Genomic DNA, 13,277 nt, shown 5'->3' on the forward strand with positions numbered 1-13,277 from the left:
TGGATGTAACAAGCAGCACAACATGATAAAGTGTCATAGGACATGGTTACAGTGACCAGGATAAGAGTGTGCATTGATAAAATAGAGCTCTCTGTGGATTTCACAGCACATAGAGTACATTAAAGTATATTATATTCACATAGTATTTAAACTACAGATGTTACCATCACATGGCATTAACATGTATGCTACAATATATAACGAATATACTGTATATTCAATATTTTTTTTATCATTCTTAGAACACAAAGAGCCTTCATCAACTATCAAGGCAAATTCACAAGTTGTCAGAGAAAGGTAAATATCTTCACTATCCACTTCATTATCATTATTATTTTTTGGAAATTAAATTGGTGCAATCATGTTATCAATACAATATTTGTAACATAGTTATGGTGCCAATGAGACATTAACCTTTGAGCTGTTACCCTAGTGTATAATTAGTAAAAAGTTCTAGTATTTAATAAAACAGGGTAAATACTATTTTGAAAGTTTCATAAGATTAAAAATGGCCCCATTTGAATTGAAAAAAGAAATGTAAATCAGGAAAGTTAGAAGAAATGTTAATGTGCTGTGTCTCTTATCAGTGGCTGTGGGAAACCAGTTAGATGAATCCGTCACCAACACTTTTGCCTCATTCATCCATGAGATCCGTCCGGATCACCTGTCTACTATTGTGCGGCACAGAAGCAAGCGCATGATCCTGGACAGCATTGGGGTCGGACTGGTCGGCAGCACAACTCATGTCTTCAATATCGTGGTGAAATACTGCCAGGTAATACATGGGGATGATCTGTGATAGTGTATGTCATCATTTGAGTTATGAGGATATGGTTACAGAACTATGGACTGAAAGATAAAAACTCTAATCTGAATACTGTATGAAAGTATAATGTAATAGGTAATGGATCAAATAGATATGTAAATTTAATATTGTACACAATTATTAACCCTTATATGAGAGGTTAGGGAGAGAATTAGAAAGATTAATCAAATTGAGAAATAAATTCTATAACTGGTGATCACCTACGTGCAGGGCAGCCGAGAGAGGGGGGGAGCGGGTACAAATTACCCGGGCCCGGGTAGCAACAGTAGCACACACTTGTACAGCATGTGCTGTGCTGACAGCAGGCTCAGCATGAGAGTCTCACTGACAGCGTGAGAGGTCATGCTGAGCCTTCTGTCAGCACAGCACATGCTGTAGGTGTGTGCTGCTGCTGAGATTACAGTTTTTAGAGTTTTCTTTCACCCTTCTTTAAACATTTTGGGGGCGTGGCCTAAGTGCGGGAGGTGCCCACACCTCCCACACTTAGGCTACGCCTCAAAATTTTTACCGGGGCCCGGCATTACTCTCGGCTGCCCTGCCTACGTGTCACTAACGGGGTTATTCTAGTTCACTGTTTCTGACAAATTCCTTCTTAGATGGACAAAACCATGTGCACTGCAGGGGAGGCAGATGTAACTTGAGCAGAGAGAATTAGATTTGATTGAGATATTTTGTTTCTGTTCAGGGTAAATACTGACTGCTTTACTTTTACTCTGCAATATAGATCTCACTTTGAAATAAAACCCCACCCAAATCTAATTCTCTCTGCACAAGTAACATCTGCCCCCCTGCAGTGCACATGGTTTTGTCCATTTAAGAAGGATTTTGTCAGAAAGAGTGAACTAGAATAAGGCCCTAAGTCACAGTGAAAATATCATAAGAATATTCGTACAGTCAGAAGGGAGAGCTCCCTAAGATACAATGTCATCCGTTCATATGGACAATTTGCAAATGCTATTATAAAACAACTACACCCAGGGCCGTCTTAACATTAGGAAGGGCCCCTGGGCAACCTAGTTCACTGGACCCCCCCCCCCCAAATTATTTTGCCCAGGAGCCCACAGTCACCTCCCCAACCCTCACCTCTCTGGCTCTGTGCGGCAGCCAGTCAGCTTCCGGCGGCCGGGGATCCGATCATCTTCGCTGGGGGATCCGGGCAGCGGCGGTAGCTAGGAGCCTGCCCTGAAGTGGCAAAGCGCTATTAACTGGCGGGGCGGGAAGCGCTGTTGCATTTGAAAAGACTGGCCAGACGCTGATTGGCTGAATTCAGCCAATCAGCGTTCCGCCAGTCTTTTCAAATGCAGCAGCGCTTCCCGCCCCACCGGCAAATAGCGCTAATGGGAAAGATGGTGGCCGGGTGGCGGGGATCCGACCATCCTCGCTGGGGAAGGGGATCAGGGCGGCGGTGGCGGTAGCTAGAAGCCCGAAGCGGCGAAGCACTATTTGTCGGCGGGGGCGGGAAGCGCTGTTGAATTTGAAAAGACTGGCCGGATGCTGATTGGCTTAATTCAGCCAATCAGCATTCAGCCAGTCATTTTAAATGTAGCAGCGCTTCTCGCCCCCCCTGCCGGCAAATAGCGCTTCGCCGCTTCGGGCTCCTAGCTACCGCCACCGATGCCCTGATCCCCCTGCCGGATCACCCAGTGAGGGTGATCAGAACCCGGACCCCCTAAATTAAATTCACTGCTAGCTAGGAGGTGAAGCGCTATTTACCGGCGGGGTGGGAAGCGCTGTTGCCTTTTCAAAGACTGGCCGGATGCTGATTTTCTGAATTCAGCCAATCAGCGTCCGGCCAGTCTATTCAAATGCAACAGCGCTTCCCGCCCCGCCGGCAAATAGAGCTTCGCCGAATCAGGCTTCTAGCTACCGCCACCGCCCTGATCCCCCTGCCCGGATCCCCCAGCGAGGGTGAGCGGATTCCCGGACCCCGGCCACCATCTTTCCCATTGGGCTGGGCCGGGGGCCCCTAGGTCCTAGGGCCCCCGGGCAACTGCCCATCGTGCCCAATGGGAAAGACGGCACTGACTACACCGTTACTGGATTCCATTGTGGTGAGAGATAAATACAATATAGTATATTATTAAGTATAATAGAAAATATATGTGAAATATCACTCAGTGAGCGTTTAACTGTTACGTTGGTGCGATCCTTATGCAAGGTCACCATACCCCAAAATGTAAGAGAACACTGCCTCAAATTATAGTTATACAATAATTCTCTCTGGGCACCCTCATCAGCTCCTATGGTTTTCATTACCACCTTTATGCTGATGATACCCTAATCTATCTCTCCTCCCCCGACTTATCCCCATCACTCCTGTCCAAGGTCTCCGAATGCCTCACGGCCATCTCAGCCTGGATGACCCAACGCTTCCTGAAACTAAACATGGCTAAAACTGAACTTCTAATCTTCCATCCCCCGAACATCCCCTCTTCTCCCACTATCTCCATCAGCATTGGTGAAACCGAGATCACCTCCACCGACCAAACGCGCTGCCTCGGTGTCATCATTGACTCCTCCCTCTCTTTCACCCCCCACATTCGTGCTCTCTCACAGTCTTGCCGCTTTCACCTACGCAACATCTCACGCATCAGACCATTCCTCTCCACTGACGCGACCAAAATTCTCATTCACTCTCTTGTCATCTCCCGCCTTGACTACTGCAACATCCTTCTCTCTGGGCTACCTCTCACCCGCCTCGCACCTCTCCAATCCATTCTTAACACTGCTGCTAGGCTCATCTTCCTCTCCCGCCGCTCTACCTCCGCCTCCCCCCTCTGTTTATCTCTTCACTGGCTCCCCATTCCTTTCAGAGTTCTCTTTAAACTCCTCACCACCACCTACAAGGCTCTCTCCTCCTCCACAGCTCCCTACCTCTCTTCACTGATCTCTATCCACACTCCCTCCCGTCCTCTTCGCTCCATCGCTGACCGCCGACTGACCTCTCACCTAATTACCTCCTCCCACTCCCGTGTCCAAGATTTCTCTCGTGCTGCCCCCCTGCACTGGAACAACCTCCCGCCACCCATCAGGCTATCTGATTCCCTTACCTCCTTCAAGCGCTCCCTCAAAACCCACTTTTTTCGACTAGCCTATCCCTCCTCCTAACCTCTTTTGATCCTCCTATCCTGCCTCCGTTCCCCTCCGTTCCTACTTATCCTATTGTATTTCGTTCGTCCACCCACCTATTTTTAGTATGTTAACTCTTATGAGCAGGGCCCTCCTTCCTCACGTACTCACCCTACCTCATTACCTCACCTGTCCTGTTCTTCCCTTCCTCTACTTCATCTTCAGTTTCCTTGACAATTTTGCCACCTACTTCTGAACTGATGCTGATTTTAGTTCGACCAGCTATACCCCTATTTATACTGTATCTTTCAACACACCCTGTACGTTACCTTGTAATTTGTTTTTTTGTTTGCTATGTACGGCGCTGCGGACACTTTGCGGCGCCTTATAAATAAACGTACTACTACTACTACTACTAATTCAGAAACACTAAGGTCGGCAAGTTTGTAAACCATAAGACCCAAATCTATTCTTCTTATACAGGCTTTTAACAAATGTTTTAAAGATTAACATCATATTGTTTTCTTGTTTCAGGACCTGTATTCTTCAACATCTGGAAATTCTGCCCTTTGTTCTGTCTATGGGCAAAAAGGTTTAAAGCTCTCCCCAACCCTGGCTGCGTATGCCAATGGAGTAGCTGTAAGTAGCCTTTACTATAAATAAGAGTAATACCGTAATGATTCTAAAGCTGCACAGTGAATCTAATCGTCTCACATTCACCTTAGGCTCACTCCATGGACTTTGATGACACGTGGCACCCTGCCACACACCCTTCTGGTGCCGTGCTTCCTGCCATCCTGGCACTGTCACAGATACTTGCACAAGGCAGAAAGATCAGTGGTGAGGAACTGCTGACAGCTTTCAATGTGGGGATTGAAATACAAGGAAGACTTATGGGTTTCTCCAGCGAAGCAAAGAGCATTCCCAAAAAGTGAGTAGTTAGTCCCTATTGTTAATGAAATATTCAACAAATTAATTATGTTTGTGTGTGTCTGTGTTTGTGTGTGTGCATGTGTATACATCCGGATGAAGGAAGTGGGGGATGCGAACAATCGACATACAAACACTGACATTACCAGGGTTCTTGCAAGTCTACTTAACTGTCCTCCAACCTCCATCTCCACATTTTATCCTAAGCCTCCCTCCTGCAGCCTATAGAAGGGAACACAGTGGGTGATACATCATTAACGATAAGCACAATAAGGGCTTACCCCCAATGTCGTTAATGATGTATGCTCAATGTCATCAGAAAATGCATGTGCAGTACATGGGGTGGGTGACATCCTTGACGGAAAACGGTCAGTGTGTTGGCACTATGTCATTCTCCTTTGGCACCACCAATATAGTTAACTATAACGGAGGGCGCGGTGTGTGCCCAGCTTAACACTTCCCGGTAGTGCCTACCCTAACCCCCATACCATGTCACCTGAATCTAAATCCCTGCCCCACATCCTACACCATGGCCCTTATTCTGATCGGTGCAGATATTCCCGCATTCTTACGGAGCGGTCCGCACGCTACGGTGTTTTGCCGCATGCGGCCATCGTCCGTAGAAACGCCCACGTGTCCTCCGCATTCGGACGGACTCACTCTTTAAGAACAGGGCGTGTTTACGGACGACATACAAACCATGCGTGTGCGGGAGAAACACTCAGATTCTGCACGGTATTACAGAGTATTACAGAGTATGCTCGGGAATACCGCATCCGAACGGGAGCCAAGCGGTGCTACCGCACGTAAGCGGAGTATTTACGCCAAACAACCCACTATTATGTATCTTCTGCAATACATCACAAGACCCACTTATTCAATTACCTATCCTCATAAAAAACTTCTTATTTGGAATTGGAATCAATTAGATGCCAATATATCCTTACAAGCATGCCTAACACATGCATTGCACACATTAACCCTTACAGCAATTGAAGTGCAATGGTTTCAATTAAAGCACTGACAAGCGTCCTATTAGTGAGTAATGAGTAAAGGAGTCGATTCTATTGGGTTCAGGTGTTAATGCTTGTAGTCATTAGGCGTACGTTCGCCTACCGCATGAACGAGTGGTGTCCGCAAAGCAATAGTACACTTGTGGACACCGCACATTTCTTCCCCTTTTGATCGCGTGCATTCGGAGTGGTATCCGAATGTACGCCCCCCAACATAAGTGTACTCCCCCGTGTCCGCCCATGTTTCCGCCCCGTTTTGCCCACTTTTAAACTACGCCCATGTGACATTCCGCATGACGCCCATAATACGCCCATATTTCCCGACTGATTGCGGGGAACAGTTTTGTACGGGATTTGGCCGAACTGGTACGGAGTCAAGGCGTGGCACATGCGCGTTGCGTTCTCCACGCATGCGCAGACGCCGAAAAGACGCGATCCGTAAGAATGCGGTAAAGTCCGCGTCAATCAGAATAAGGGCCCTAGTCTCCCCTTCTAAGCGCCTAACTTTATCATCCCGGTGGATGGGTTGGCAGCAGTCATAATATCGGTGCTGGAATCCCGACTGTTGCCATCCCGAACATAAGTATGTGGGAGGGTTAGCTTTAGGCCAGGAGGTTGGAGGAATAGGGTACCTAGGGTAACATACCTCGTAACTGTCCCGATTTACGCTGGAATGCCCTGTTTTTTTGGGACGGTCCCGTGTGCTCTGCACTGCTCTTCGGTGAATAGAAACTGTGCAAATGCATCTATTCCCTATTGCACACAGCATCTATTCCCGGATACAGAGTGGCTGGAGGCATGGCCAGGGTCTCACAGAGCAGGCCATGTCCCCACATCGACTAAAATGGGGGCATGGCCTCGCACAGGATCCAACTACCTGTCCTTCACATGTTGGGAGGTATGGGGTGAGGCTACCTGAGGGAAGGTTAGGATTAGGCTGCCGGGAGGGAGGGTTTATATATAACCAATAATGGGAAAAACAGGCATTGTGCTAAAGAAAATGATATTTTAGCTGGATATGGAACTATACGGCATGATCATCTTATTAACAAATACTGTAAATGTTTTTTATTTTACCAGTAAATGTTGTTGTTATTATTATTATACCAGATAACGTGTATATGTTATTGTCATACAAATAAATAACGTATATTTCCTCAATACAGATTTCATCCACCATCCGTGGTTGGCACCATGGGAAGTGCAGCAGCATCAGCAAAACTTCTCTCATTGGACAAAGATCAATGCACTCATGCCCTGGCGATAGCAGCCTCACTCGCTGGTGCTCCTATGGCAAATGCTGCCACCCTGGCCAAGCCCCTGCATATTGGCAATGCCACAAGGTTAGGTCTGGAAGCTGCTATCCTGGCTGCTAAGGGAATGGAGGCCAATACTCTCATACTGGATGATGTGCCCGGCTGCGCTGGGTTTAGTGCATTTTATGGCGATTACCAGCCTAAGCCATTATCTCCACCAGGTAATCAGTATGAATTTCTCCTTGAGAAGCAAGACATTGCATTCAAGTCATTTCCTGCACATCTAGGAATGCACTGGATCGCTGATGCTGCCGTCTCAGTTAGGAATAGATTTGTCCAACAATATGGCTCATTTGACCCATCCGCTATTCAGTCTATAGTTCTTAGAGTCCCAGTATCCAAATACATTAACAGGCCCTATCCAGACTCAGAGCACCAGGCCCGCCACTCTTTCCAGTTCAATGCCTGCACCGCACTCCTGGATGGGGAAGTGAATGTCCGTTCCTTCCATGAAGACACCATGTTTCGTAAAGAACTCCAGAATCTCCTGAGCAAAGTGGTGGTGGAACATCCTCAAGATAATGAAGCCAACTTTGACAAGATGTATGCAGAGGTGGCTCTGCTGCTGAGAAATGGGGATCTGGTGACCACGAAATGTGACACTTTTTATGGACATTGGAGAAAACCGCTGAGCAGAGAATCACTGCTGAAGAAATTCTCCTCCAATGCCAGACATGTCCTGCAGGAAGACCAGGTGCAAGGTGTAATACAGATAGTAGACAATCTAGAGAGTGTCAGAGACAGCTCCCTACTGCCATTGCTACTTCAGTAACTCATATAAGATTTACTCTTTCTCTGTTTACAGCAATTCTAAAGCCGGACTTTAGGATGGTATTTATTAATTAATGTATTAGTATTTATATCTATTTTTCTTGTTGCATTTATGAAACATTAAACTGTTAAAATAGCTACAATGTGTAACACACCTGTCAAAAACTGAAAATAGTTATATAATGAAATTGCATCTTTGTTGCTTTGCTACATCTTTGAAGGCTGGCATCATCACCCCCACATCTCTGATTTATAGCAGACCAATGTGTCTGGTGAGGTTATAGCAACTTAGCTAGGCAACGTATTACTAGGTCCACAGATGCCACATCTTCTTGGCATATTAATGAGATTGGGGGTCTACATTTGATGGTAAATGTCTACCAGTATATATATATATATATATATATATATATATATATATATATATATATATATATATATATATATATATATATATATATGAAAAAGGAAATAAGAGTTCAGAGTGCGCTACCAGAAATTACACAGTTTTTTTAAAACACAATATGATTTAATATAAAAGCCTTATAGGCAATACATAAAAGTGCAGAAATACAACAGCTTTTTTATTTCAGCAAGTTTCTGTTATTCACTTGGTGAAGCAGGCCCAACGCGTTTCGTCATGGAAATGACTTCATCAGGGGCTTATATGTAACATTTTTGATAACCAAATGGCACTGTAAATTCAATACAGATAAAAAATTGTAAATAAAAAATTTCATTTGTACATTTAGAATAAAGAGACATTTTTTGGTGATGAAGGATATAGAACGGAGAGGAGGATGAGGGAGAGAAATCGAAAAAAGGAATGATATATATATACAATATACAAAACGTGATTGATTTATACATGATTTCATTACTAATTACATGGTTTAAGGTTCGTGAAAAGTTGTGATTCAATTCTGTGATAAACTAATACATACATTTAATAATGTTAAGTTTACCAGGGGATCGTGCTGATCCTAATTCATATGGTTATATATAATACCAATGTGATTCAGTGATGAACATATACATACAATTGATGAATATTTACAGAGGGATCTTCCTGATCCTGATGTATGTGATTAAATACATACAACAACAATATTAAGAATTAATATTAAACAATTATAAATCTCGTGTTTAGATGAGTGAATACCCCACCCTGGTGAAGAAGAAAAATATAAAATAATTGTATATATATACCTTTGTACAACTTCAATTATCATATACACTGGTCGATTTGTGTGATATACACTGGTCGAGTTGTGTCAATAATACAGTATCGAAAAAGAAACAACATCTGGAGGAGAGATATAGTAATAGAATGAATGTTCTAAAATATGGAGTAACCAAAATATCTTCTTGTGGAGAACTGCTGGTTTTATCTACTTACAGAAGCTTGTTTGTACCCGTGATCTAGGGAAGGAGCAACGGCCAGTTCTTTTTAAGGGCCTGATATGCGGGGGTTAATAACCACAGAATAAAGCCTCAAAGTAATTCCTTTGTGACAAAATGGTCCCATCTAAAAATGAGTCAAAATGTGGACAATTGACTTAAATGTACATACATAAGATACTTATATGGCAGTGATTGAAAAACCAAAGATAAGGATAACCACTTACATGTGTTAGGGCTAGACGGGTGAGAAGAAACTGTAATAACGACAGCGAATTCTGGCTTCAATCCCAGTTACTTTTTGATCGCTTTATTGAAAGAGGCTACAAAGCGACATTTGTTGAGACTGCTAGGCAGAGAGCTTTTTCTCAGAAAAGAGATGACCTATTACTTGAAACTACTAAACAAAAAAAGGAATTCAAGTGTAGACCTTTTATAACACAGTTTAACTGTGAGAACAATCAAATCAGAAAAATCCTTGAAAAGCACTGGACTACACTATTGCGAGATCCGGTGTTGGGACAACATCTTCCCCCTAAACCGAACCTTGTATATCGTCGGGCGAAAAATCTAAAATCCATTTTAGCACCCAGCAGATTAAAACCAACAACCTCAGCCCTCAGTAAGGGTACTCATCATTTTCTGAGTAAAAAACCGGGAATCTTACCGTGCAACAAATGCATCTGCTGCCCCTTCATGGAAAAATCACAGTTCCAGCACACCTTTAAAAACGGTAGAGAATACAAAATCACTGAAGCCGTCACTTGCAATTCAGATCATATAGTATATAAAATCACCTGCAGTTGCAATTTGATCTATATAGGCAAAACTATAAGGCAAGCGAAAATACGTGTGCAGGAACACATGAGGAATATTCGTAACAAAGTAAAAGTCCACAGCCTGCCAAAACATTACTTGGAGAAACACAACTCCATGGTGACCAAAGAAAACTTCAGCTTTACCATCATTGAGCGTGTCCCCGTCAACCCAAGAGGGGGCAACAGGGACCAAGAACTAATAAAAAAGGAGAGTTTTTGGATATACACTCTGGATACACTGAGCCCGAAGGGCTTAAACGAAGGAGTTGACATAGTGGCTTTCCTCTAAATAGTACCATACCTGCTGATCTTATCTTCTCCCCCTTTTTCTCAAAACCCTTCTATATAAAAATCTATCTCCCACTTTTTTGGTCACACCATCTGGATTCTTGAAAATTCTCTTTGTGTTTCCATGAATGTAGTGTTGCACCCTGAAGACCTCGATGTAAATATGATAGTGATTGAACAAACTGGAGTGGGGTTCCATCCCAATTTCAGACCTCTCTATGTATATGGGTTTAACACACCCCTCATTATAGAGGAGGATTTATATTTAAATTCCATTTAATTGAGACAAATATAATGCGGACTAATTCTTATTTAAATATATTTAGTAGGTCTAAACCGTTGTTTACACTTTTTTGCCACCATTTAGGCAAACATAAGAAGGAATGAGGTAACTTTGGTGATGTATCCATGCTGGCACCATACTTTCCTCCTCCTTTTCATATAATAACCGCCCAATATTAGCTAAAATATGTTAATTAGGTCTTATTAAAAGCCAGTAGAAAATGGATGATTGAAATGTTTTTACATGTATATTATATATATATGTATTAAACCCAGCTATCCATTAATTCTCCATGTATATTAAGAGAAATATAAAATTAATTTTCATATATGGTGCATAAAATTCAATGTTCCATATCTAATTCAATGTTCTATATCTAACCCCCAGCAGAGAGCGCAGTACACAAGGTGTTTATATAGGATAAGTAATAATTCAATGTCCCCTCTATTTATATAGGATAAGTAATAATTCAATGTCCCCTCATCTAATCCCCAGCAGAAAGCGGAGAGAGGTGAATCATTTCTAATAAGGATCACCGTGGCCATTTCTGCCTAGTGATTTTGTTTCACCAAAAACGGGGAAGCTATTAAAGGTAGGACCACTTCAGCAGTGCTAAGTAAGGGCAAAATTTCAAGTACCACCACCTAATTAAGGTTTTACAAGCTTAGGAAAGCAATATTAAAGCTTAGTGCTATGTCCATAGTTTAAGGACATCATACCTAAAGAATTGAATAACATTTGGTCATCCAAATATAAGCTGGAGAAGCTTATTTAAGCATTAAAGTCTAAGAGTAATCAAATCCATACAGGAAGTGATGTCACTCCTGAAATCCCTATATATATCCACCAGAACACACTGGTATCCATTCAGCTTTTGGATTCCAGAGAGTGCACACCCGGTAGCCCTAACACATGTAAGTGGTTATCCTTATCTTTGGTTTTTCAATCACTGCCATATAAGTATCTTATGTATGTACATTTAAGTCAATTGTCCACATTTTGACTCATTTTTAGATGGGACCATTTTGTCACAAAGGAATTACTTTGAGGCTTTATTCTGTGGTTATTAACCCCCGCATATCAGGCCCTTAAAAAGAACTGGCCGTTGCTCCTTCCCTAGATCACGGGTACAAACAAGCTTCTGTAAGTAGATAAAACCAGCAGTTCTCCACAAGAAGATATTTTGGTTACTCCATATTTTAGAACATTCATTCTATTACTATATCTCTCCTCCAGATGTTGTTTCTTTTTCGATACTGTATTATTGACACAACTCGACCAGTGTATATCACACAAATCGACCAGTGTATATGATAATTGAAGTTGTACAAAGGTATATATATACAATTATTTTATATTTTTCTTCTTCACCAGGGTGGGGTATTCACTCATCTAAACACGAGATTTATAATTGTTTAATATTAATTCTTAATATTGTTGTTGTATGTATTTAATCACATACATCAGGATCAGGAAGATCCCTCTGTAAATATTCATCAATTGTATGTATATGTTCATCACTGAATCACATTGGTATTATATATAACCATATGAATTAGGATCAGCACGATCCCCTGGTAAGCTTAACATTATTAAATGTATGTATTAGTTTATCACAGAATTGAATCACAACTTTTCACGAACCTTAAACCATGTAATTAGTAATGAAATCATGTATAAATCAATCACGTTTTGTATATTGTATATATATATCATTCCTTTTTTCGATTTCTCTCCCTCATCCTCCTCTCCGTTCTATATCCTTCATCACCAAAAAATGTCTCTTTATTCTAAATGTACAAATGAAATTTTTTATTTACAATTTTTTATCTGTATTGAATTTACAGTGCCATTTGGTTATCAAAAATGTTACATATAAGCCCCTGATGAAGTCATTTCCATGACGAAACGCGTTGGGCCTGCTTCACCAAGTGAATAACAGAAACTTGCTGAAATAAAAAAGCTGTTGTATTTCTGCACTTTTATGTATTGCCTATAAGGCTTTTATATTAAATCATATTGTGTTTTAAAAAAACTGTGTAATTTCTGGTAGCGCACTCTGAACTCTTATTTCCTTTTTCATCTCTAAACCTACCTGGGTCCCGCCTAACAGGGGATCCTCAGAGTTGCTGCAACAAAACCGTAGTGCGCGGTATCGGGCACCTCTTTGTCATATATATATATATATATATATATATATATATATATATATATGTCTAGTGTCCGTTTGTGTGTCTCTGAAACACTGCCAATGATGCATCTCTTTCTCTCTGAAACATGCACAAACACAGAAGTAATCACAAGGTAGCAGACTAGCTTTCAAAGCATTTGCTTCAAGCGGGCTTACTAGTATTGTCATAGTAGTAAAAGGTACAGCGACATTCCTGTGCATATGTGGCAGACCACTTCCCTCTGCCGATCAACTGTACTGTACTATGCTCATATATAAATAAATATTGAGCATTAAGTCATACTACTAGGTCCTACTGTTTCATATATAAGCGTGGGGCACTAACCCATGCTTTTGAAGTATTTGACTTGTATGATGTCTGCATAACCTGA

General features: G+C 42.0%; 1 protein-coding gene and 2 long non-coding RNA genes across 3 annotated transcripts; 2 read left to right on the forward strand and 1 right to left on the reverse strand.

The window, feature by feature from the left end:
• The first annotated feature begins 684 nt into the window (after positions 1-684).
• Positions 685-7,964, forward strand: LOC146036623 (cis-aconitate decarboxylase-like). Its single transcript, XM_083160566.1, has 4 exons — positions 685-775; positions 4,430-4,534; positions 4,621-4,826; positions 7,005-7,964. The coding sequence occupies exons 1-4, from the start codon at positions 698-700 to the stop codon at positions 7,924-7,926; spliced, it is 1,311 nt and encodes a 436-aa protein (XP_083016692.1). The 5' UTR covers positions 685-697; the 3' UTR covers positions 7,927-7,964.
• A 453-nt stretch (positions 7,965-8,417) lies between these two features.
• LOC146036624 (uncharacterized) lies at positions 8,418-9,497 on the reverse strand. Its single transcript, XR_014460883.1, has 3 exons — positions 9,325-9,497; positions 9,135-9,231; positions 8,418-8,620 (listed from the first exon to the last, which is right to left on the reverse strand). It is a non-coding gene; the product is annotated as an uncharacterized LOC146036624 (long non-coding RNA).
• Positions 9,498-11,685: 2,188 nt separating this feature from the next.
• On the forward strand, positions 11,686-12,870 carry LOC146036625 (uncharacterized). The gene is made up of 3 exons (XR_014460884.1): positions 11,686-11,858; positions 11,952-12,048; positions 12,563-12,870. It is a non-coding gene; the product is annotated as an uncharacterized LOC146036625 (long non-coding RNA).
• Positions 12,871-13,277: the final 407 nt, after the last annotated feature.

Source organism: Crinia signifera, chromosome 9 (assembly GCF_055691185.1).
Source record: "Crinia signifera chromosome 9, ASM5569118v1, whole genome shotgun sequence".
In the NCBI taxonomy this organism is placed as follows: Eukaryota; Metazoa; Chordata; class Amphibia; order Anura; family Myobatrachidae; genus Crinia; species Crinia signifera.